Raw genomic sequence first — 22292 nt, forward strand, 5'->3', positions numbered from 1 at the left:
AGCCCATCATTATTTCACTGGCACAATGGGGACACACCTTTGGAAGTCCTGCCAGCTGTGCAAGGGGCTGGGCCTGTGGGAGGATGCACGTGCCCAGATTCTTCTCAGGGCCAATAGCGTGTTTGCAACAGCAAACAAATGGGACAGACATTGCTTGAGTGATTTCATACAGACAAAAAGACCAAATGGAACAAACTTTGCTTTAATGAGAAAGACAGATTTTGTCTTAATGAAAGCAAGATACTTACAAAAGATGGAGCTTAACGAGCAACGCTAAACCTCTTACACTGACCGATAATAATCTAACAATAATAATCTAATGAGCTAATAATGGACAAAACCCCTTCCATTGACGGATAAAAATCTAACAATAATAATCTAACAAGGTAATAATCTAATCTAATAATCTAACAATAAAAATATCATAACCTAATAACCTAACAATCAAATAATCAAATATTCTAATCACAATAATAATCTAATAATCCTAATAACCCTTTAAGAAAGCTAATGAATCTGAAGTAACAAATTGAGAAATGTCTATCTAGTCAACTAAATTGAAGAATAAACAATCCTAATAAACTACTGAAAAAGCAATCTGATTTCTATCTAGAGCCATTTGGCAGATAATTCTTGTGAGGCCCGGACAAGCGGCAGGGTTAATTTGGTCTTTTCTTCTTGGGGAGAGGCCCTGCTTCCTTCCGTGGGCGAAGGCTTCTCCGATGTGCGTCCCTTTCCTTGACGGTTTCAAACACCCTGGAAGACAGGAAACAAACCATCCATTGTTAATTCAATACACCCCATTAAACCAAGCTCCAAGATTTCCATGTCTCTGTGAATTTCTGTCTTTTCTGGCTGTGGCACCTCTATAAATTGATCAGAAGCATAAATCTGATCTTTCTGGTTGCAGTTCCTTCAAACGTCTTCCTCCTTTTGCTTCATCTTATTTTTGATTTGGTCAGCACCATCAAAGCAAGCTTTGGTCTCCCTATTCCTACTTGTGTTCGAATTGTGTCTTGCTGGGGCACGGCAAGGTTTCCCTGGGAACGCTGGGCTTTAACCAAGCTCTTTGGGGTGCAAGTGGCTTGTAAGGCTTTGCACGGCGGTGAGAGGCGATCCTGCGAGTGCCCTCAGCTTCCCCCGTGGTGCCTTTGAACACGGTCAGCCTGTTTTAGTCCAAAGGCGCAGGCTTTGAGCAGAAAGAGGTAGAACTTGCGCACCGTTTGCACTGGCCGCAGGGAAAGGGGCCTCCCGCCAAATGGGGTGGCTGGGGCGCTTGGCAGCAGGGACACTCCGCGTTGCGGGCCCTCTTGCGGCTTCTCTTCCCTGTCTCCCCATTCTCCTTTCTGGGAGGGCTTTGGCTCCTCTTTGGTTCGCTCACAGTCTGGAAATCAAAGAATCCTTATCAATTTTTCCTTCCTCTCACAAAGCGGGAAATCAGAGCATCCAGCGCCAAAATGCATGGGCCTAAGCAAATTCCTCCCAAGCCTAAAGAGCTGGGAAAACAGCTGGATTTGGGAGCAGGCTGCAGCGCAATGCAAACACAGCACTTGGAGGAAGAAACGCCTCCTTTCTACGGCCTGAAGGGGTGGGATCAATACGTGCCTATCTATAGTTCTGCATTTCTTAACTGAACCTCTCTGCCTAGCATCTATTTACCGCTAGTTTTCCTCCCTGTCCAGGGAATGGCTTTTAAATTCAGCCAAATTCATAAAGACACACAGCTACCCAGTTTCTACTGCCCAAACTAATCTCTTTCTCTCTCTCTCTGTGAAGCAAATTCTGGTTTGTCAGTAAGGAAAGTTTTAGCAGAGCCACAGCACGGGCAGCTCCTTTTTGGGGAGTCGACTGGCATGCTACAAAAGGTCCCTGAACATCTGCAGAATCTCCACGAGCGCAGCCAGCATTACTGATGTTAGCAAGCAGTGGGGAATGAAGGATCTGATTGGAATCAGGGAGGGTACCAGCTCTTGAGAAAGCAGTCAGTAGAGCGTCCAAGCCCAGTTTGGTGACAGTGCTGCTTTCTTGGGTCAAAGTTATGCTCCATAAGAGCATAAGAGCAGCAGCACCAACAAGGCCTGGGCAGCATCTGCTGCGCCTTTCCAGTGGATGGGACAATGTGATCCTGGCAGAGCAGTGTCTCACAGGCTTGCCAGCAGGTTTGGTCCCCTTCTCCCAGTTTCTCCACCCTCTGGGCTTGTCTTGATTTTCTTCCCACTCACCTGAGCAAGACTTTTGGCAAGTTTATATTCTTTTTTCCAGGTGTAGTAGTAGTCCACACACTGGGCCACAGTCTTGCTCTGAATCTGTTGGGAAGAGAAAAAGAAGGACTCTAAAATGGCCATCCTGTAGGGTGCATTGGAGAAAAAGCAGAGTTCTGGAGTCACCTAGGAAGCAAAATCACGGCGTAAATTGAGTAGGGTGTAAAATGAAGTAAATAGCGGGTAAAAGAGGCATTATGCAGTGTGTATTATACAGTGTATTATGCTATGTGGGAACGCATGCGATGCAGAGATCAACAACAAATCCGTGTAGCACAGGTTTTCTTTCCCCCATTCACTCCAGCTCTCCCAGCACAGTGTGTTGCGGAAGCATCGGCGCACCTAGGAGACCAAATCTGACAGAAGAAGCCTTTGTCTTTGGAAAGAGCTTGGAGGAAAGGGCCTTTGAGGCAGAATCAGCCCTTTCTTGCAGGCCTTTAATATCCCGTTTCATTATTATGTTATTCTTCTTGGGATTTGAGAAGAGAGAGAGAGAGAGACTGGATTCCAGTATTTGGTAGCAGAAATAATCAACATTTCCTCCTGATGATCTGCTAGTTTAAAACAATGTCCTATGGCCTTACCTGCTTCTGGATGAGATGAAAATCCTTGCCATAGGTGTGAAAAGCCTTTTCGAAGGACTCCTTCTCCTCAGGTGTCCATTTGTCAGAGTCTGGCAAGAAAAGCAGCAGGTCAATTGATGCCTCCATCCACTTGCAGTAGATGCCACTGGCTGCCAAAACAACATTGGCGCCATCCACCATTCACCTGCGTACATGTCTGCTCCCTTGGGAATAATGGAGACAGGAGCAGGCATTCTCCAGGGGGAAAAAAAAACCCCAAAACAACCCCAGGGAAAACTGCAATGCAAGCTGAAGGGGGAGATGCTGCTGCTTTCCCCTGCCCCAGGCAAGAGGAGGCCTTGTGGTGGCGTCATTAGTTGAAGCACAAATGCTTGCCATGGCAATTAAGGGGACGGCAGGCAGTATCTGTCAGTGAAGGAACAAGCTGTGCTTGGCTTACCTGTGTAATGATAATCAGCCAAGGGGTGGCCTTGAGGTGTGGGAGGCCCCCCTGAGAGCAACATGTCCAGAGCCTCCTGCAAGATCAAAGGGAAAAAGGCTTTAGCTTCCCCGCCATAGAAAGGAGCCAACAAATCAGCAACGCCGCTACCTTTCAGCTACTTTGCCTCTTCAGGGGTTCAGCCCGCTGGATCTCATATGGGTTCAACACTGGGGGTTGCTCCCAAACCTTCCTTTTTACTGCCCAAGCCTTTGATCCCACTTGCCAAAGCGTGGCATGTTGCTCACCACCTCAATGCTTCTCCTGAAGCCAGAATTGCCTCCGCTCACTGAGGCTTGAGGGGGTTTCCCCTCAGTTCCCCGCAGAATGTGTTAGAGCACACAGATGTGCGGGAGATCGACAAGGGAGCAGGCTGTGGGAGCTGCCAGCAGCGCCTCCAGGAGAGATATTCTCCCTGCTCAAGCCATTTGGGCTCGCCTCTGCTGTAGCTGGAGGAGACACAGCGGGCAGCAAGTTCTCCACTCCTTGTTAGCCCCCCTTCTTCAAAGAGCAGCCAGGAGTGGCTATCCCAGTGCCCAGGCCTTAGGAATTCCCTGTCCGCTCTTCTGGGCACCCAAAGAGCCGCTTCTTACCGGAAGGCTGCCGCGTGCCTGGTGCAGGCAGTGCAGGGCCAGCTCCAGGTTAGCCGCTGGCCCGGAAACGCCACGGGCGCTGGCCATGTCCAAGAGCTGTCTTACTGCAAGCACAACACAAACCCACTGAAAGTCAGGCTTGAAGCAAGAAAGGGGAAAGGCTGCAATACAAGGGAGAAGGAAAGCACAAGAGCTAAAGACAGCCAAGCGGCTGGAGAGCATGGAAAGGATAGCAAAGAAAGGGGCAGCTGAACCAAGGGCCCACGTAGTGCTGGCTCTCCCTTGAAAGCAGCCTTTGGAATAAGAGGCAGGGGCCAATCTCTCCCCTTCCAGTGGCCAATGCCCCTGACCGGTAGGGAGAGGCGGCAAGTTGTTCTTTTTCCCGCTCTGCTGCAAGAATGGAGCATTCCCCTTGCCTCTAACACTCCCATGGGAGAAGATGGGTGAGACAAGGAGAGATGCAGAGCATGCCAAAAGCTGCCTTTTACCAACAAAAAGGAGCATTTGACACGCCGAGGTATCTCAGGGCTGGAAGAAAAGCTTGGCAGCTACCTCTGTCAGGTTTTCCCATGTCAGAGTCATCTTCCTCCAAAGGCTTCCAGACCAGGGATGCATGCTCTTCCTCCTCACTCGCTGCTGTGGTCTGCAGCTCGGGGAGCTCAGCCTGAAAGTCACTGCCAACCCTGATGTGTCTAAAGGGCAAAGGGAGTGGAGGGGAGAAGGGCAAGTGGTCAAGAGACACATGCCACGGACAGGCTTGAAGCAATCCCAGCCCAACTGTGGAATGACAGGTCTCCTCCTCGCCATTCCTCAGCTTTGCCGCTCTTTAATCCCTAGGGCAAAACTCACGGTCCAGTGTGGGCTCTTGCTTTCCTTTTCATTGTGCCTCTCCTTTGCACCTGGAAGAGAGCAAAACAATGGCCCAGATAAAAAGAATTCAGCCAAGATGTGTCGCTAGCCTTCCTTCTCCTCCTCGTCTTCATTGCAAAGCACAAGCTCCTGCGTCCCAGCTCCCCTCAATTTGGTGCAATTGCTGGGTTTTTCACGTGGAACTTGCGAGGCAGGAGCCTGTGGCAGCCTGCAGTGTCCTCAAGAGGGGAAGACTGAGGGACAGGCAGTCTTGCCTTCAGGCTTGCCTTCAGTCTTGGGGCCAGTGAGAAGAGCCAAGAGGATGGCACGGAAGTTGTGCCAGGGAAGGCTTAGCTTGGATAGGAGGACCAGGTTCTTCAGCCAGAGGGTGGTTGGGCACTGGCACAGCCTCCCCAGGGAAGGGGTCACAGCAGCAGGCCTGACAGAGCTGAAAAATGGACATTTGGCCATTGCTCTGGGGCACAGGGTGCGATTCTTGAGGCTGTCCTGGGCGGGGCCAGGAGCCAGACTCAACTTTGTGGGTGCCTTGCAACCCAGAAAGTTCTGCCATACTGTGACTGTGTTGTTGAGAAGGACCACTCCAGGCAGCCCCATTTCACAGCTGCCTCTGACCATGAGGCAGAGGCAGCCCTACAGGCATTGAAAAACATAGACAAATTGATCCCAATATCTCCATAGAGATAAGAGGATCTATCCTCTATCATTCATCTACAGAGATGCAATGCAGGTAGGAAAAAAAGAATCTAGAAAGATACTAAAATCTAATGTCAGTATAAATGATGAAAGTATGTAAGAATGGCTGAAACCAGGCCATTTTTGTAAGTGAAAGCCAAGTATTGGAGGACCGTGTCTGTCTTCTGCTTGGTGGGACAGCCAAGTGGAGCCTCCTGCCGTTCTCTTAGTGGTTTGGGGGCAAACGGGGATTTTCTTACCTTTGCCAGTGCCAAAGTAGTGTGGGGATGCCTGCTGGCAGACGAGATCAGGATGTCTACAAGGAGGCCAGATCTGGCACTGAGGCTAGAAGGTGGCTGGTCAGGGGCAGCCCAGGAGCAGATCCTGCAGCTGCTGCTCCAGCGCTGGTCCAGCACCAGTGTTCCACCAACGGCCACAGGAGTGGGAGACAACGACGACAGTTGCTATGGGCACAGCCCAACATTCCATGCCTGGGGGAGCCAGGGGAGCCAGGGGAGCCAGGGGACACAAACAGGGATGGGGCACCTTGGCCTCTTTTACTTCTGCTGCTGCGAGGTTGCCCTGAGGACCTGCCCACTGGGCCATTTCTCGCTAGACCTGTGGACAGGGCAAAGCAGTGCAGGGAGAGCCCTGGGTCTTCTGCGTGCTTCTCTGGAAGGTGCCTCCAGCTGAACGGGGGCCTGGCTCTGTCAAAGGGCCCGTAGCACATTGTCTGCACTGGAGAAGCAGAAGGATCCTGGCCCTGTCTCTGCTCCAGCTGCGAGAGGAGCAAGAGCCTGCCAGTCGTTCAGTGGAGAGGCAGCTCCACAGCTTTCTCTCAAAGTGGAAGCATTCATCCAGCCCCCTTTATAAACTGTCTGATGCCTAATGATGTCTCTTGATGTTTCCCTGCCTTTGAGCTGAGCAGCCTCTCACCTCAACCGTCATTCCCTGAAACTTGGAGAAATAGGGTGTTTTTCAGGGGAATTGATGGGGACACTCCACCAGCAATTCCCTAGCAAACATTTAATGCAGAATTCCTTTTTTCTTTCTTCCAGCTCCCTTGCAGAAATGAGATGTTACTCTCAAAAGGCTGGGGGACTAGCACGAACAGAATTACTTTTTCACACGAATGGCCTTCCCACTTGTTTTACTACTTAGGTCCCAGATAGGGCAAAACAGAGCCTGTTTTACTGCTTTCCTGCCTAATGTTAGGCAAAAGCAAATCTTGCTTCCTTCCCAGCCTTCTTGTTGCACACACACACACACACACACAGACACACACACACAGAGCAACAAAGCCAGGGGGCAGCTGTAACAAGGCCCACTGCAAAGCAGATGCTTTGGAGGCTCCAAATCCCACCTGCAGTGGCTCCGTCAGACAAGAGCAAGCTTGCGTCAGCATCCCAGAACCAGCCTGGTAGTTCCCCCCTCCCTCATCTCGTCTCCATTCTCCCCAGCCCCTGCTCCCAAGACCTTGCCAGGCCATGCCATTTGCTGGGCTCGATAAAAGGAGCGAGTTTCCTGCTCCTTTGGTGTAAATACCAAAGGTGTGAGAAGTGAGAGGATAATGTTCACTCCCGCTTTGCTTGATCTAAGGAGCTTGGTCGAGACCCAGAGCAGGAGGCTGGTCTTTGAAAGGGAAGCTGAAAGTGAGCTGCTGGTTTCTTGGGAGTGCATGTGGATGTTAATTTTATAGAATGGCAGAGGTTGGAAAAGTCCTTGAAGGTGGCCAAGTCCATCTGTCCAGCAAAATGGAACAAAGCTATGTTGCTTGTGGACCAAAAGTACTACAAGCCCCAGCTTTTATCCCCTCCAAGTAGAATGAGACAAGCCCACTCATATAGATCCGATTCATTGAATTAAACTAAGGCTCCCTTTTCATTCCAAGCTGAGGTTTTTAGGAATCCAAGCATGAAAGCCCATCGTTATTTCATTGGCACAATGGGGACACACCTTTGGAAGTCCTGCCAGCTGTGCAAGGGGCTGGGCCTGTGGGAGGACGCACGTGCCCAGATTCTTCTCAGGGCCAATAGCGTGTTTGCAACAGCAAACAAATGGGACAGACATTGCTTGAGTGATTTCATACAGACAAAAAGACCAAATGGAACAAACTTTGCTTTACTGAGAAAGACAGATTTTGTCTTCATGAAAACAAGATACTTACGAAAGATGAAGCGTAACGAGCAACACCAAACCTCTTACATTGACGGATAATAATCTAACAATAATAATCTAATAAGCTAATAATGGACCAAACCCCTTCCGTTGACGGATAATAATCTAACAAGGTAATAATCTAACAAGGTAATAATCTAATCTAATAATCTAACAATAATAATATCATAACCTAATAACCTAAGAATTGAATAATCAAATAATCTAATCACAATAATAATCTAATAATCCTAATAACCCTTTAAGTAAGCTAATGAATCTGAAGTAACAAATTGAGAAATGTCTATCTAGTCAACTAAATTGAAGAATAAACAATCCTAATAAACTACTGAAAAACCAATCTGATTTCTATCTAGAGCCATTTGGCAGATAATTCTTGTGAGGCCCGGACAAGCGGCAGGGTTAATTTGGTCTTTTCTTCTTGGGGAGAGGCCCTGCTTCCTTCCGTGGGCGAAGGCTTCTCCGATGTGCGTCCCTTTCCTTGACGGTTTCAAACACCCTGGAAGACAGGAAACAAACCATCCATTGTTAATTCAATACACCCCATTAAACCAAGCTCCAAGATTTCCATGTCTCCGTGAATTTCTGTCTTTTCTGGCTGTGGCACCTCTGTAAATTGATCAGAAGCATAAATCTGATCTTTCTGGTTGCAGTTCCTTCAAACGTCTTCCTCCTTTTGCTTCATCTTATTTTTGATTTGGTCAGCACCATCAAAGCAAGCTTTGGTCTCCCTATTCCTACTTGCGTTCGAATTGTGTCTTGGTGGGGCACGGCAAGGTTTCCCTGGGAACGCTGGGCTTTAACCAAGCTCTTTGGGGTGCAAGTGGCTTGTAAGGCTTTGCACGGCGGTGAGAGGCGATCCTGCGAGTGCCCTCAGCTTCCCCCGTGGTGCCTTTGAACACGGTCAGCCTGTTTTAGTCCAAAGGCGCAGGCTTTGAGCAGAAAGAGGTAGAACTTGCGCACCGCTTGCACTGGCCGCAGGGAAAGGGGCCTCCCGCCAAATGGGGTGGCTGGGGCGCTTGGCAGCAGGGACACTCCGCGTTGCGGGCCCTCTTGCGGCTTCTCTTCCCTGTCTCCCCATTCTCCTTTCTGGGAGGGCTTTTGCTCCTCTTTGGTTCGCTCACAGTCTGGAAATCAAAGAATCCTTATCAATTTTTCCTTCCTCTCACAAAGCTGGAAATCAGAGCATCCAGCGCCAAAATCCATGGGCCTAAGCAAATTCCTCCCAAGCATAAAGAGCTGGGAAAACAGCTGGATTTGGGGGCAGGCTGCAGCGCAATGCAAACACAGCACTTGGAGGAAAAAACGCCTCCTTTCTACGGCCTGAAGGGGTGGGATCAATACGTGCCTATCTACAGTTCTGCATTTCTTAATTGTACCTCTGTGCCTAGCATCTATTTACCCCTAGTTTTTCTCCCTGTCTAGGGAATGGCTTTTAAATTCAGCCAAATTCATAAAGACACACGGCTACCCAGTTTCTACTGCCCAAACTCATCTCTTTCTCTCTCTCTCTGTGAAGCAAATTCTGGTTTGTCAGTAAGGAAAGTTTTAGCAGAGCCACAGCACGGGCAGCTCCTTTTTGGGGAGTCGACTGGCATGCTACAAAAGGTCCCTGAACATCTGCAGAATCTCCACGAGCGCAGCCAGCATTACTGATGTTAGCAAGCAGTGGGGAATGAAGGATCTGATTGGAATCAGGGAGGGTACCAGCTCTTGAGAAAGCAGTCAGTAGAGCGTCCAAGCCCAGTTTGGTGACAGTGCTGCTTTCTTGGGTCAAAGTTATGCTCCATAAGAGCATAAGAGCAGCAGCACAAACAAGGCCTGGGCAGCATCTGCTGCGCCTTTCCAGTGGATGGGACAATGTGATCCTGGCAGAGCAGTGTCTCACAGGCTTGCCAGCAGGTTTGGTCCCCTTCTCCCTGTTTCTCCACCCTCCGGGCTTGTCTTGATTTTCTTCCCACTCACCTGAGCAAGACTTTTGGCAAGTTTATATTCTTTTTTCCAGGTGTAGTAGTACTCCACACACTGGGCCACAGTCTTGCTCTGAATCTGTTGGGAAGAGAAAAAGAAGGACTCTAAAATGGCCATCCTGTAGGGTGCATTGGAGAAAAAGCAGAGTTCTGGAGTCACCTAGGAAGCAAAATCATGGCGTAAATTGAGTAGGGTGTAAAATGAAGTAAATAGCGGGTAAAAGAGGCATTATGCAGTGTGTATTATACAGTGTATTACGCTATGTGGGAACGCATGCGATGCAGAGATCAACAACAAATCCGTGTAGCACAGGTTTTCTTTCCCCCATTCACTCCAGCTCTCCCAGCACAGTGTGTTGCGGAAGCATCAGCGCGCCTAGGAGACCAAATCTGACAGAAGAAGCCTTTGTCTTTGGAAAGAGCTTGGAGGAAAGGGCCTTTGAGGCAGAATCAGCCCTTTCTTGCAGGCCTTTGATATCCCGTTTCATTATTATGTTATTCTTCTTGGGATGTGAGAAGAGAGAGAGAGAGACTGGATTCCAGTATTTGGTAGCAGAAATAATCAACATTTCCTCCTGATGATCTGCTAGTTTAAAACAATGTCCTATGGCTTTACCTGCTTCTGGATGAGATGAAAATCCTTGCCATAGGTGTGAAAAGCCTTTTCGAAGGACTCCTTCTCCTCAGGTGTCCATTTGTCAGAGTCTGGCAAGAAAAGCAGCAGGTCAATTGATGCCTCCATCCACTTGCAGTAGATGCCACTGGCTGCCAAAACAAAATTGGCGCCATCCACCATTCACCTGCGTACATGTCTGCTCCCTTGGGAATAATGGAGACAGGAGCAGGCATTCTCCAGGGGGGAAAAAAACCCAAAACAACCCCAGGGAAAACTGCAATGCAAGCTGAAGGGGGAGATGCTGCTGCTTTCCCCTGCCCCAGGCAAGAGGAGGCCTTGTGGTGGCGTCATTAGTTGAAGCACAAATGCTTGCCATGGCAATTAAGGGGACGGCAGGCAGTATCTGTCAGTGAAGGAACAAGCTGTGCTTGGCTTACCTGTGTAATGATAATCAGCCAAGGGGAGGCCTTGAGGTGTGGGAGGCCCCCCTGAGAGCAACATGTCCAGAGCCTCCTGCAAGATCAAAGGGAAAAAGGCTTTAGCTTCCCCGCCATAGAAAGGAGCCAACAAACCATCAACGCCGCTACCTTTCAGCTACTTTGCCTCTTCAGGGGTTCAGCCCGCTGGATCTCCTATGGGTTCAACACTGGGGGTTGCTCCCAAACCTTCCTTTTTACTGCCCAAGCCTTTGATCCCACTTGCCAAAGCGTGGCATGTTGCTCACCACCTCAATGCTTCTCCTGAAGCCAGAATTGCCTGCGCTCACTGAGGCTTGTGGGGATTTCCCCTCAGTTCCCCGCAGAATGTGTTAGAGCACACAGATGTGCGGGAGATCGACAAGGGAGCAGGCTGTGGGAGCTGCCAGCAGCGCCTCCAGGAGAGATATTCTCCCTGCTCAAGCCATTTGGGCTCGCCTCTGCTGTAGCTGGAGGAGACACAGCGGGCAGCAAGTTCTCCACTCCTTGTTAGCCCCCCTTCTTCAAAGAGCAGCCAGGAGTGGCTGTCCCAGTGCCCCGGCCTTAGGAATTCCCTGTCCGCTCTTCTGGGCACCCAAAGAGCCGCTTCTTACCGGAAGGCTGCCGCGTGCCTGGTGCAGGCAGTGCAGGGCCAGCTCCAGGTTAGCCGCTGGCCCGGAAACGCCACGGGCGCTGGCCATGTCCAAGAGCTGTCTTACTGCAAGCACAACATAAACCCACAGAAAGTCAGGCTTGAAGCAAGAAAGGGGAAAGGCTGCAATACAAGGGAGAAGGAAAGCACAAGAGCTAAAGACAGCCAAGCGGCTGGAGAGCATGGAAAGGATAGCAAAGAAAGGGGCAGCTGAACCAAGGGCCCACGTAGTGCTGGCTCTCCCTTGAAAGCAGCCTTTGGAATAAGAGGCAGGGGCCAATCTCTCCCCTTCCAGTGGCCAATGCCCCTGACCGGTAGGGAGAGGCGGCAAGTTGTTCTTTTTCCCGCTCTGCTGCAAGAATGGAGCATTCCCCTTGCCTCTAACACTCCCATGGGAGAAGATGGGTGAGACAAGGAAAGATGCAGAGCATGCCAAAAGCTGCCTTTTACCAACAAAAAGGAGCATTTGACACGCCGAGGTATCTCAGGGCTGGAAGAAAAGCTTGGCAGCTACCTCTGTCAGGTTTTCCCATGTCAGAGTCATCTTCCTCCAAAGGCTTCCAGACCAGGGATGCATGCTCTTCCTCCTCACTCGCTGCTGTGGTCTGCAGCTCGGGGAGCTCAGCCTGAAAGTCACTGCCAACCCTGATGTGTCTAAAGGGCAAAGGGAGTGGAGGGGAGAAGGGCAAGTGGTCAAGAGACACATGCCACGGACAGGCTTGAAGCAATCCCAGCCCAACGGTGGAATGACAGGTCTCCTCCTCGCCATTCCTCAGCTTTGCCGCTCTTTAATCCCTAGGGCAAAACTCACGGTCCAGTGTGGGCTCTTGCTTTCCTTTTCATTGTGCCTCTCCTTTGCACCTGGAAGAGAGCAAAACAATGGCCCAGAGAAAAAGAATTCAGCCAAGATGTGTCGCTAGCCTTCCTTCTCCTCCTCGTCGTCATTGCAAAGCACAAGCTCCTGCGTCCCAGCTCCCCTCAATTTGGTGCAATTGCTGGGTTTTTCACGTGGAACTTGCGAGGCAGGAGCCTGTGGCAGCCTGCAGTGTCCTCAAGAGGGGAAGACTGAGGGACAGGCAGTCTTGCCTTCAGGCTTGCCTTCAGTCTTGGGGCCAGTGAGAAGAGCCAAGAGGATGGCACGGAAGTTGTGCCAGGGAAGGCTTAGCTTGGATAGGAGGACCAGGTTCTTCAGCCAGAGGGTGGTTGGGCACTGGCACAGCCTCCCCAGGGAAGGGGTCACAGCACCAGGCCTGACAGAGCTGAAAAATGGACATTTGGCCATTGCTCTTGGGCACAGGGTGCGATTCTTGAAGCTGTCCTGGGCGGGGCCAGGAGCCAGACTCGACTTTGTGGGTGCCTTGCAAGCCAGAAAGTTCTGCCATACTGTGACTGTGTTGTTGAGAAGGACCACTCCAGACGGCCCCATTTCACAGCTGCCTCTGACCATGAGGCAGAGGCAGCCCTACAGGCATTGAAAAACATAGACAAATTGATCCCAATATCTCCATAGAGATAAGAGGATCTATCCTCTATCATTCATCTACAGAGATGCAACGCAGGTAGAAAAAAAAGAATCTAGAAAGATACTAAAATCTAATGTCAGTGTAAATGATGAAAGTATGTAAGAATGGCTGAAACCAGGCCATTTTTGTAAGTGAAAGCCAAGTATTGGAGGACCGTGTCTGTCTTCTGCTTGGTGGGACAGCCAAGTGGAGCCTCCTGCCGTTCTCTTAGTGGTTTGGGGGCAAACGGGGATTTTCTTACCTTTGCCAGTGCCAAAGTAGTGTGGGGATGCCTGCTGGCAGACGAGATCAGGATGTCTACAAGGAGGCCAGATCTGGCACTGAGGCTAGAAGGTGGCTGGTCAGGGGCAGCCCAGGAGCAGATCCTGCAGCTGCTGCTCCAGCGCTGGTCCAGCACCAGTGTTCCACCAACGGCCACAGGAGTGGGAGACAACGACGACAGTTGCTATGGGCACAGCCCAACATTCCATGCCTGGGGGAGCCAGGGGAGCCAGGGGAGCCAGGGGACACAAACAGGGATGGGGCACCTTGGCCTCTTTTACTTCTGCTGCTGCGAGGTTGCCCTGAGGACCTGCCCACTGGGCCATTTCATGCTAGACCTGTGGACAGGGCAAAGCAGTGCAGGGAGAGCCCTGGGTCTTCTGCGTGCTTCTCTGGAAGGTGCCTCCAGCTGAACAGGAGCCTGGCTCTGTCAAAGGGCCCGTAGCACATTGTCTGCACTGGAGAAGCAGAAGGATCCTGGCCCTGGCTCTGCTCCAGCTGCGAGAGGAGCAAGAGCCTGCCAGTCGTTCAGTGGAGAGGCAGCTCCACAGCTTTCTCTCAAAGTGGAAGCATTCATCCAGCCCCCTTTATAAACTGTCTGATGCCTAATGATGTCTCTTGATGTTTTCCCGCCTTTGAGCTGAGCAGCCTCTCACCTCAACCGTCATTCCCTGAAACTTGGAGAAACAGGGTGTTTTTCAGGGGAATTGATGGGGACACTCCACCAGCAATTCCCTAGCAAACATTTAATGCAGAATTCCTTTTTTCTTTCTTGCAGCTCCCTTGCAGAAATGAGATGTTACTCTCAATAGGCTGGGAGACTAGCACGAACAGAATTACTTTTTCACACGAATGGCCTTCCCACTTGTTTTACTACTTAGGTCCCAGATAGGGCAAAACAGAGCCTGTTTTACTGCTTTCCTGCCTAATGTTAGGCAAAAGCAAATCTTGCTTCCTTCCCAGCCTGCTTGTTGCACACACACACACACACACACACACACACACACACACACACACACACAGAGCAACAAAGCCAGGGGGCAGCTGTAACAAGGCCCACTGCAAAGCAGATGCTTTGGAGGCCCCAAATCCCACCTGCAGTGGCTCCGTCAGACAAGAGCAAGCTTGCGTCAGCATCCCAGAACCAGCCTGGTAGTTCCCCCCTCCCTCATCTCGTCTCCATTCTCCCCAGCCCCTGCTCCCAAGACCTTGCCAGGCCATGCCATTTGCTGGGCTCGATAAAAGGAGCGAGTTTCCTGCTCCTTTGGTGTAAATACCAAAGGTGTGAGAAGTGAGAGGATAATGTTCACTCCCGTTTTGCTTGATCTAAGGAGCTTGGTCGAGGCCCAGAGCAGGAGGCTGGTCTTTGAAAGGGAAACTGAAAGTGAGCTGCTGGTTTCTTGGGAGTGCATGTGGATGTTAATTTTATAGAATGGCAGAGGTTGGAAAAGTCCTTGAAGGTGGCCAAGTCCATCTGTCCAGCAAAATGGAACAAAGCTATGTTGCTTGTGGACCAAAAGTACTACAAGCCCCAGCTTTTATCCCCTCCAAGTAGAATGAGACAAGCCCACTCATATAGATCCGATTCATTGAATTAAACCAAGGCTCCCTTTCATTCCAAGCTGAGATTTTTAGGAATCCAAGGATGAAAGCCCATCATTATTTCACTGGCACAATGGGGAGACACCTTTGGAAGTCCTGCCAGCTGTGCAAGGGGCTGGGCCTGTGGGAGGATGCATGTGCCCAGATTCTTCTCAGGGCCAATACCGTGTTTGCAGCAGCAAACAAATGGGACAGACATTGCTTGAGTGATTTCATACAGACAAAAAGACCAAATGGAACAAACTTTGCTTTAATGAGAAAGACAGATTTTGTCTTAATGAAAGCAAGATATTAACAAAAGATGGAGCTTAACGAGCAACGCTAAACCTCTTACATTGACCGATAATAACCTAACAGTAATAATCTAATAAGCTAATAATGGACCAAACCCCTTCCGTTGACGGATAATAATCTAACAAGGTAATAATCTAATCTAATAATCTAACAATAAAAATATCATAACCTAATAACCTAAGAATCGAATAATCAAATAATCTAATCACAATAATAATCTAATAATCCTAATAACCCTTTAAGAAAGCTAATGAATCTGAAGTAACAAATTGAGAAATGTCTATCTAGTCAACTAAATTGAAGAATAAACAATCCTAATAAACTACTGAAAAACCAATCTGATTTCTATCTAGAGCCATTTGGCAGATAATTCTTGTGAGGCCCGGACAAGCGGCAGGGTTAATTTGGTCTTTTCTTCTTGGGGAGAGGCCCTGCTTCCTTCCGTGGGCGAAGGCTTCTCCGATGTGCGTTCCTTTCCTTGACGGTTTCAAACACCCTGGAAGACAGGAAACAAACCATCCATTGTTAATTCAATACACCCCATTAAACCAAGCTCCAAGATTTCCATGTCTCCGTGAATTTCTGTCTTTTCTGGCTGTGGCACCTCTGTAAACTGATCAGAAGCATAAACCTGATCTTTCTGGTTGCAGTTCCTTCAAACGTCTTCCTCCTTTTGCTTCATCTTATTTTTGATTTGGTCAGCACCATCAAAGCAAGCTTTGGTCTCCCTATTCCTACTTGTGTTCGAATTGTGTCTTGGTGGGGCACGGCAAGGTTTCCCTGGGAACGCTGGGCTTTAACCAAGCTCTTTGGGGTGCAAGTGGCTTGTAAGGCTTTGCACGGCGGTGAGAGGCGATCCTGCGAGTGCCCTCAGCTTCCCCCGTGGTGCCTTTGAACACGGTCAGCCTGTTTTAGTCCAAAGGCGCAGGCTTTGAGCAGAAAGAGGTAGAACTTGCGCACCGTTTGCACTGGCCGCAGGGAAAGGGGCCTCCCGCCAAATGGGGTGGCTGGGGCGCTTGGCAGCAGGGACACTCCGCGTTGCGGGCCCTCTTGCGGCTTCTCTTCCCTGTCTCCCCATTCTCCTTTCTGGGAGGGCTTTTGCTCCTCTTTGGTTCGCTCACAGTCTGGAAATCAAAGAATCCTTATCAATTTTTCCTTCCTCTCACAAAGCTGGAAATCAGAGCATCCAGCGCCAAAATGCATGGGCCTAAGCAAATTCCTCCCAAGCCTAAAGAGCTGGGAAAACAGCTGGATTTGGGGGCAGGCTGCAGCGCAATGCAAACACAGCACTTGGAGGAAAAAATGCCTCCTTTCTACGGCCTGAAGGGGTGGGATCAATACGTGCCTATCTATAGTTCTCCATTTCTTAATTGTACCTCTCTGCCTAGCATCTATTTACCCCTAGTTCTCCTCCCTGTCCAGGGAATGGCTTTTAAATTCAGCCAAATTCATAAAGACACACAGCTACCCAGTTTCTACTGCCCAAACTAATCTCTTTCTCTCTCTCTCTGTGAAGCAAATTCTGGTTTGTCAGTAAGGAAAGTTTTAGCAGAGCCACAGCACGGGCAGCTCCTTTTTGGGGAGTCGACTGGCATGCTACCAAAGGTCCCTGAACATCTGCAGAATCTCCACGAGCGCAGCCAGCATTACTGATGTTAGCAAGCAGTGGGGAATGAAGGATCTGATTGGAATCAGGGAGGGTACCAACTCTTGAGAAAGCAGTCAGTAGAGCGTCCAAGCCCAGTTTGGTGACAGTGCTGCTTTCTTGGGTCAAAGTTATGCTCCATAAGAGCATAAGAGCAGCAGCACAAACAAGGCCTGGGCAGCATCTGCTGCGCCTTTCCAGTGGATGGGACAATGTGATCCTGGCAGAGCAGTGTCTCACAGGCTTGCCAGCAGGTTTGGTTCCCTTCTCCCAGTTTCTCCACCCTCCGGGCTTGTCTTGATTTTCTTCCCACTCACCTGAGCAAGACTTTTGGCAAGTTTATATTCTTTTTTCCAGGTGTAGTAGTAGTCCACACACTGGGCCACAGTCTTGCTCTGAATCTGTTGGGAAGAGAAAAAGAAGGACTCTAAAATGGCCATCCTGTAGGGTGCATTGGAGAAAAAGCAGAGTTCTGGAGTCACCTAGGAAGCAAAATCATGGCGTAAATTGAGTAGGGTGTAAAATGAAGTAAATAGCGGGTAAAAGAGGCATTATGCAGTGTGTATTATACAGTGTATTACGCTATGTGGGAACGCATGCGATGCAGAGATCAACAACAAATCCGTGTAGCACAGGTTTTCTTTCCCCCATTCACTCCAGCTCTCCCAGCACAGTGTGTTGCGGAAGCATCAGCGCGCCTAGGAGACCAAATCTGACAGAAGAAGCCTTTGTCTTTGGAAAGAGCTTGGAGGAAAGGGCCTTTGAGGCAGAATCAGCCCTTTCTTGCAGGCCTTTGATATCCCGTTTCATTATTATGTTATTCTTCTTGGGATGTGAGAAGAGAGAGAGAGAGACTGGATTCCAGTATTTGGTAGCAGAAATAATCAACATTTCCTCCTGATGATCTGCTAGTTTAAAACAATGTCCTATGGCTTTACCTGCTTCTGGATGAGATGAAAATCCTTGCCATAGGTGTGAAAAGCCTTTTCGAAGGACTCCTTCTCCTCAGGTGTCCATTTGTCAGAGTCTGGCAAGAAAAGCAGCAGGTCAATTGATGCCTCCATCCACTTGCAGTAGATGCCACTGGCTGCCAAAACAAAATTGGCGCCATCCACCATTCACCTGCGTACATGTCTGCTCCCTTGGGAATAATGGAGACAGGAGCAGGCATTCTCCAGGGGGGGAAAAAAACCCAAAACAACCCCAGGGAAAACTGCAATGCAAGCTGAAGGGGGAGATGCTGCTGCTTTCCCCTGCCCCAGGCAAGAGGAGGCCTTGTGGTGGCGTTATTAGTTGAAGCACAAATGCTTGCCATGGCAATTAAGGGGACGGCAGGCAGTATCTGTCAGTGAAGGAACAAGCTGTGCTTGGCTTACCTGTGTAATGATAATCAGCCAAGGGGAGGCCTTGAGGTGTGGGAGGCCCCCCTGAGAGCAACATGTCCAGAGCCTCCTGCAAGATCAAAGGGAAAAAGGCTTTAGCTTCCCCGCCATAGAAAGGAGCCAACAAACCATCAACGCCGCTACCTTTCAGCTACTTTGCCTCTTCAGGGGTTCAGCCCGCTGGATCTCCTATGGGTTCAACACTGGGGGTTGCTCCCAAACCTTCCTTTTTACTGCCCAAGCCTTTGATCCCACTTGCCAAAGCGTGGCATGTTGCTCACCACCTCAATGCTTCTCCTGAAGCCAGAATTGCCTGCGCTCACTGAGGCTTGTGGGGATTTCCCCTCAGTTCCCCGCAGAATGTGTTAGAGCACACAGATGTGCGGGAGATCGACAAGGGAGCAGGCTGTGGGAGCTGCCAGCAGCGCCTCCAGGAGAGATATTCTCCCTGCTCAAGCCATTTGGGCTCGCCTCTGCTGTAGCTGGAGGAGACACAGCGGGCAGCAAGTTCTCCACTCCTTGTTAGCCCCCCTTCTTCAAAGAGCAGCCAGGAGTGGCTGTCCCAGTGCCCCGGCCTTAGGAATTCCCTGTCCGCTCTTCTGGGCACCCAAAGAGCCGCTTCTTACCGGAAGGCTGCCGCGTGCCTGGTGCAGGCAGTGCAGGGCCAGCTCCAGGTTAGCCGCTGGCCCGGAAACGCCACGGGCGCTGGCCATGTCCAAGAGCTGTCTTACTGCAAGCACAACACAAACCCACTGAAAGTCAGGCTTGAAGCAAGAAAGGGGAAAGGCTGCAATACAAGGGAGAAGGAAAGCACAAGAGCTAAAGACAGCCAAGCGGCTGGAGAGCATGGAAAGGATAGCAAAGAAAGGGGCAGCTGAACCAAGGGCCCACGTAGTGCTGGCTCTCCCTTGAAAGCAGCCTTTGGAATAAGAGGCAGGGGCCAATCTCTCCCCTTCCAGTGGCCAATGCCCCTGACCGGTAGGGAGAGGCAGCAAGTTGTTCTTTTTCCCGCTCTGCTGCAAGAATGGAGCATTCCCCTTGCCTCTAACACTCCCATGGGAGAAGATGGGTGAGACAAGGAGAGATGCAGAGCATGCCAAAAGCTGCCTTTTACCAACAAAAAGGAGCATTTGACACGCCGAGGTATCTCAGGGCTGGAAGAAAAGCTTGGCAGCTACCTCTGTCAGGTTTTCCCATGTCAGAGTCATCTTCCTCCAAAGGCTTCCAGACCAGGGATGCATGCTCTTCCTCCTCACTCGCTGCTGTGGTCTGCAGCTCGGGGAGCTCAGCCTGAAAGTCACTGCCAACCCTGATGTGTCTAAAGGGCAAAGGGAGTGGAGGGGAGAAGGGCAAGTGGTCAAGAGACACATGCCACGGACAGGCTTGAAGCAATCCCAGCCCAACTGTGGAATGACAGGTCTCCTCCTCGCCATTCCTCAGCTTTGCCGCTCTTTAATCCCTAGGGCAAAACTCACGGTCCAGTGTGGGCTCTTGCTTTCCTTTTCATTGTGCCTCTCCTTTGCACCTGGAAGAGAGCAAAACAATGGCCCAGATAAAAAGAATTCAGCCAAGATGTGTCGCTAGCCTTCCTTCTCCTCCTCGTCGTCATTGCAAAGCACAAGCTCCTGCGTCCCAGCTCCCCTCAATTTGGTGCAATTGCTGGGTTTTTCACGTGGAACTTGCGAGGCAGGAGCCTGTGGCAGCCTGCAGTGTCCTCAAGAGGGGAAGACTGAGGGACAGGCAGTCTTGCCTTCAGGCTTGCCTTCAGTCTTGGGGCCAGTGAGAAGAGCCAAGAGGATGGCACGGAAGTTGTGCCAGGGAAGGCTTAGCTTGGATAGGAGGACCAGGTTCTTCAGCCAGAGGGTGGTTGGGCACTGGCACAGCCTCCCCAGGGAAGGGGTCACAGCACCAGGCCTGACAGAGCTGAAAAATGGACATTTGGCCATTGCTCTTGGGCACAGGGTGCGATTCTTGAGGCTGTCCTGGGCGGGGCCAGGAGCCAGACTCGACTTTGTGGGTGCCTTGCAAGCCAGAAAGTTCTGCCATACTGTGACTGTGTTGTTGAGAAGGACCACTCCAGACGGCCCCATTTCACAGCTGCCTCTGACCATGAGGCAGAGGCAGCCCTACAGGCATTGAAAAACATAGACAAATTGATCCCAATATCTCCATAGAGATAAGAGGATCTATCCTCTATCATTCATCTACAGAGATGCAACGCAGGTAGAAAAAAAAGAATCTAGAAAGATACTAAAATCTAATGTCAGTGTAAATGATGAAAGTATGTAAGAATGGCTGAAACCAGGCCATTTTTGTAAGTGAAAGCCAAGTATTGGAGGACCGTGTCTGTCTTCTGCTTGGTGGGACAGCCAAGTGGAGCCTCCTGCCGTTCTCTTAGTGGTTTGGGGGCAAACGGGGATTTTCTTACCTTTGCCAGTGCCAAAGTAGTGTGGGGATGCCTGCTGGCAGACGAGATCAGGATGTCTACAAGGAGGCCAGATCTGGCACTGAGGCTAGAAGGTGGCTGGTCAGGGGCAGCCCAGGAGCAGATCCTGCAGCTGCTGCTCCAGCGCTGGTCCAGCACCAGTGTTCCACCAACGGCCACAGGAGTGGGAGACAACGACGACAGTTGCTATGGGCACAGCCCAACATTCCATGCCTGGGGAAGCCAGGGGAGCCAGGGGAGCCAGGGGACACAAACAGGGATGGGGCACCTTGGCCTCTTTTACTTCTGCTGCTGCGAGGTTGCCCTGAGGACCTGCCCACTGGGCCATTTCATGCTAGACCTGTGGACAGGGCAAAGCAGTGCAGGGAGAGCCCTGGGTCTTCTGCGTGCTTCTCTGGAAGGTGCCTCCAGCTGAACAGGAGCCTGGCTCTGTCAAAGGGCCCGTAGCACATTGTCTGCACTGGAGAAGCAGAAGGATCCTGGCCCTGGCTCTGCTCCAGCTGCGAGAGGAGCAAGAGCCTGCCAGTCGTTCAGTGGAGAGGCAGCTCCACAGCTTTCTCTCAAAGTGGAAGCATTCATCCAGCCCCCTTTATAAACTGTCTGATGCCTAATGATGTCTCTTGATGTTTTCCCGCCTTTGAGCTGAGCAGCCTCTCACCTCAACCGTCATTCCCTGAAACTTGGAGAAACAGGGTGTTTTTCAGGGGAATTGATGGGGACACTCCACCAGCAATTCCCTAGCAAACATTTAATGCAGAATTCCTTTTTTCTTTCTTGCAGCTCCCTTGCAGAAATGAGATGTTACTCTCAATAGGCTGGGAGACTAGCACGAACAGAATTACTTTTTCACACGAATGGCCTTCCCACTTGTTTTACTACTTAGGTCCCAGATAGGGCAAAACAGAGCCTGTTTTACTGCTTTCCTGCCTAATGTTAGGCAAAAGCAAATCTTGCTTCCTTCCCAGCCTGCTTGTTGCACACACACACACACACACACACACACACACACACACACACAGACACACACACACAGAGCAACAAAGCCAGGGGGCAGCTGTAACAAGGCCCACTGCAAAGCAGATGCTTTGGAGGCCCCAAATCCCACCTGCAGTGGCTCCGTCAGACAAGAGCAAGCTTGCGTCAGCATCCCAGAACCAGCCTGGTAGTTCCCCCCTCCCTCATCTCGTCTCCATTCTCCCCAGCCCCTGCTCCCAAGACCTTGCCAGGCCATGCCATTTGCTGGGCTCGATAAAAGGAGCGAGTTTCCTGCTCCTTTGGTGTAAATACCAAAGGTGTGAGAAGTGAGAGGATAATGTTCACTCCCGTTTTGCTTGATCTAAGGAGCTTGGTCGAGGCCCAGAGCAGGAGGCTGGTCTTTGAAAGGGAAACTGAAAGTGAGCTGCTGGTTTCTTGGGAGTGCATGTGGATGTTAATTTTATAGAATGGCAGAGGTTGGAAAAGTCCTTGAAGGTGGCCAAGTCCATCTGTCCAGCAAAATGGAACAAAGCTATGTTGCTTGTGGACCAAAAGTACTACAAGCCCCAGCTTTTATCCCCTCCAAGTAGAATGAGACAAGCCCACTCATATAGATCCGATTCATTGAATTAAACCAAGGCTCCCTTTCATTCCAAGCTGAGATTTTTAGGAATCCAAGGATGAAAGCCCATCATTATTTCACTGGCACAATGGGGAGACACCTTTGGAAGTCCTGCCAGCTGTGCAAGGGGCTGGGCCTGTGGGAGGATGCATGTGCCCAGATTCTTCTCAGGGCCAATACCGTGTTTGCAGCAGCAAACAAATGGGACAGACA

At 50.4% G+C, this 22292-nt stretch overlaps 1 protein-coding gene and 1 long non-coding RNA gene across 2 annotated transcripts in view; one reads left to right on the plus strand and one right to left on the minus strand.

Moving 5' to 3' along the window:
• Positions 1-22292, plus strand: part of LOC111941366 (uncharacterized) — a 298151-nt gene that overhangs the window by 221674 nt on the left and 54185 nt on the right. The gene's annotated exons all lie outside the window — the stretch shown is intronic.
• On the minus strand, positions 187-21152 carry LOC147648485 (uncharacterized). Its single transcript, XM_086868254.1, has 17 exons — positions 21141-21152; positions 20823-20982; positions 19483-19561; positions 19215-19354; positions 18663-18766; positions 18031-18106; positions 17593-17741; positions 16972-17055; positions 13094-13297; positions 12141-12190; positions 11844-11983; positions 11292-11395; positions 10660-10735; positions 10223-10311; positions 9602-9685; positions 8600-8763; positions 187-756 (listed from the first exon to the last, which is right to left on the minus strand). The coding sequence occupies exons 1-17, from the start codon at positions 21150-21152 to the stop codon at positions 660-662; spliced, it is 1812 nt and encodes a 603-aa protein (XP_086724380.1). The 3' UTR covers positions 187-659.

This window comes from Cyanistes caeruleus, chromosome Z (genome assembly GCF_971803275.1).
Source record: "Cyanistes caeruleus chromosome Z, bCyaCae1.hap1.1, whole genome shotgun sequence".
Lineage (NCBI taxonomy): Eukaryota > Metazoa > Chordata > Aves > Passeriformes > Paridae > Cyanistes > Cyanistes caeruleus.

Excerpts from the sequence above, each read along its gene's own strand:
- LOC147648485 (XM_086868254.1), bottom strand. Across the intron at positions 18,107-18,662 it reads AGGCACGCGGCAGCCTTCCG|GAGGCTCTGGACATGTTGCT; the intron begins GTAAGAAGCGGC and ends TTGATCTTGCAG. Across the intron at positions 11,984-12,140 it reads GCAAGAGCCCACACTGGACC|ACACATCAGGGTTGGCAGTG; the intron begins GTGAGTTTTGCC and ends TTTGCCCTTTAG.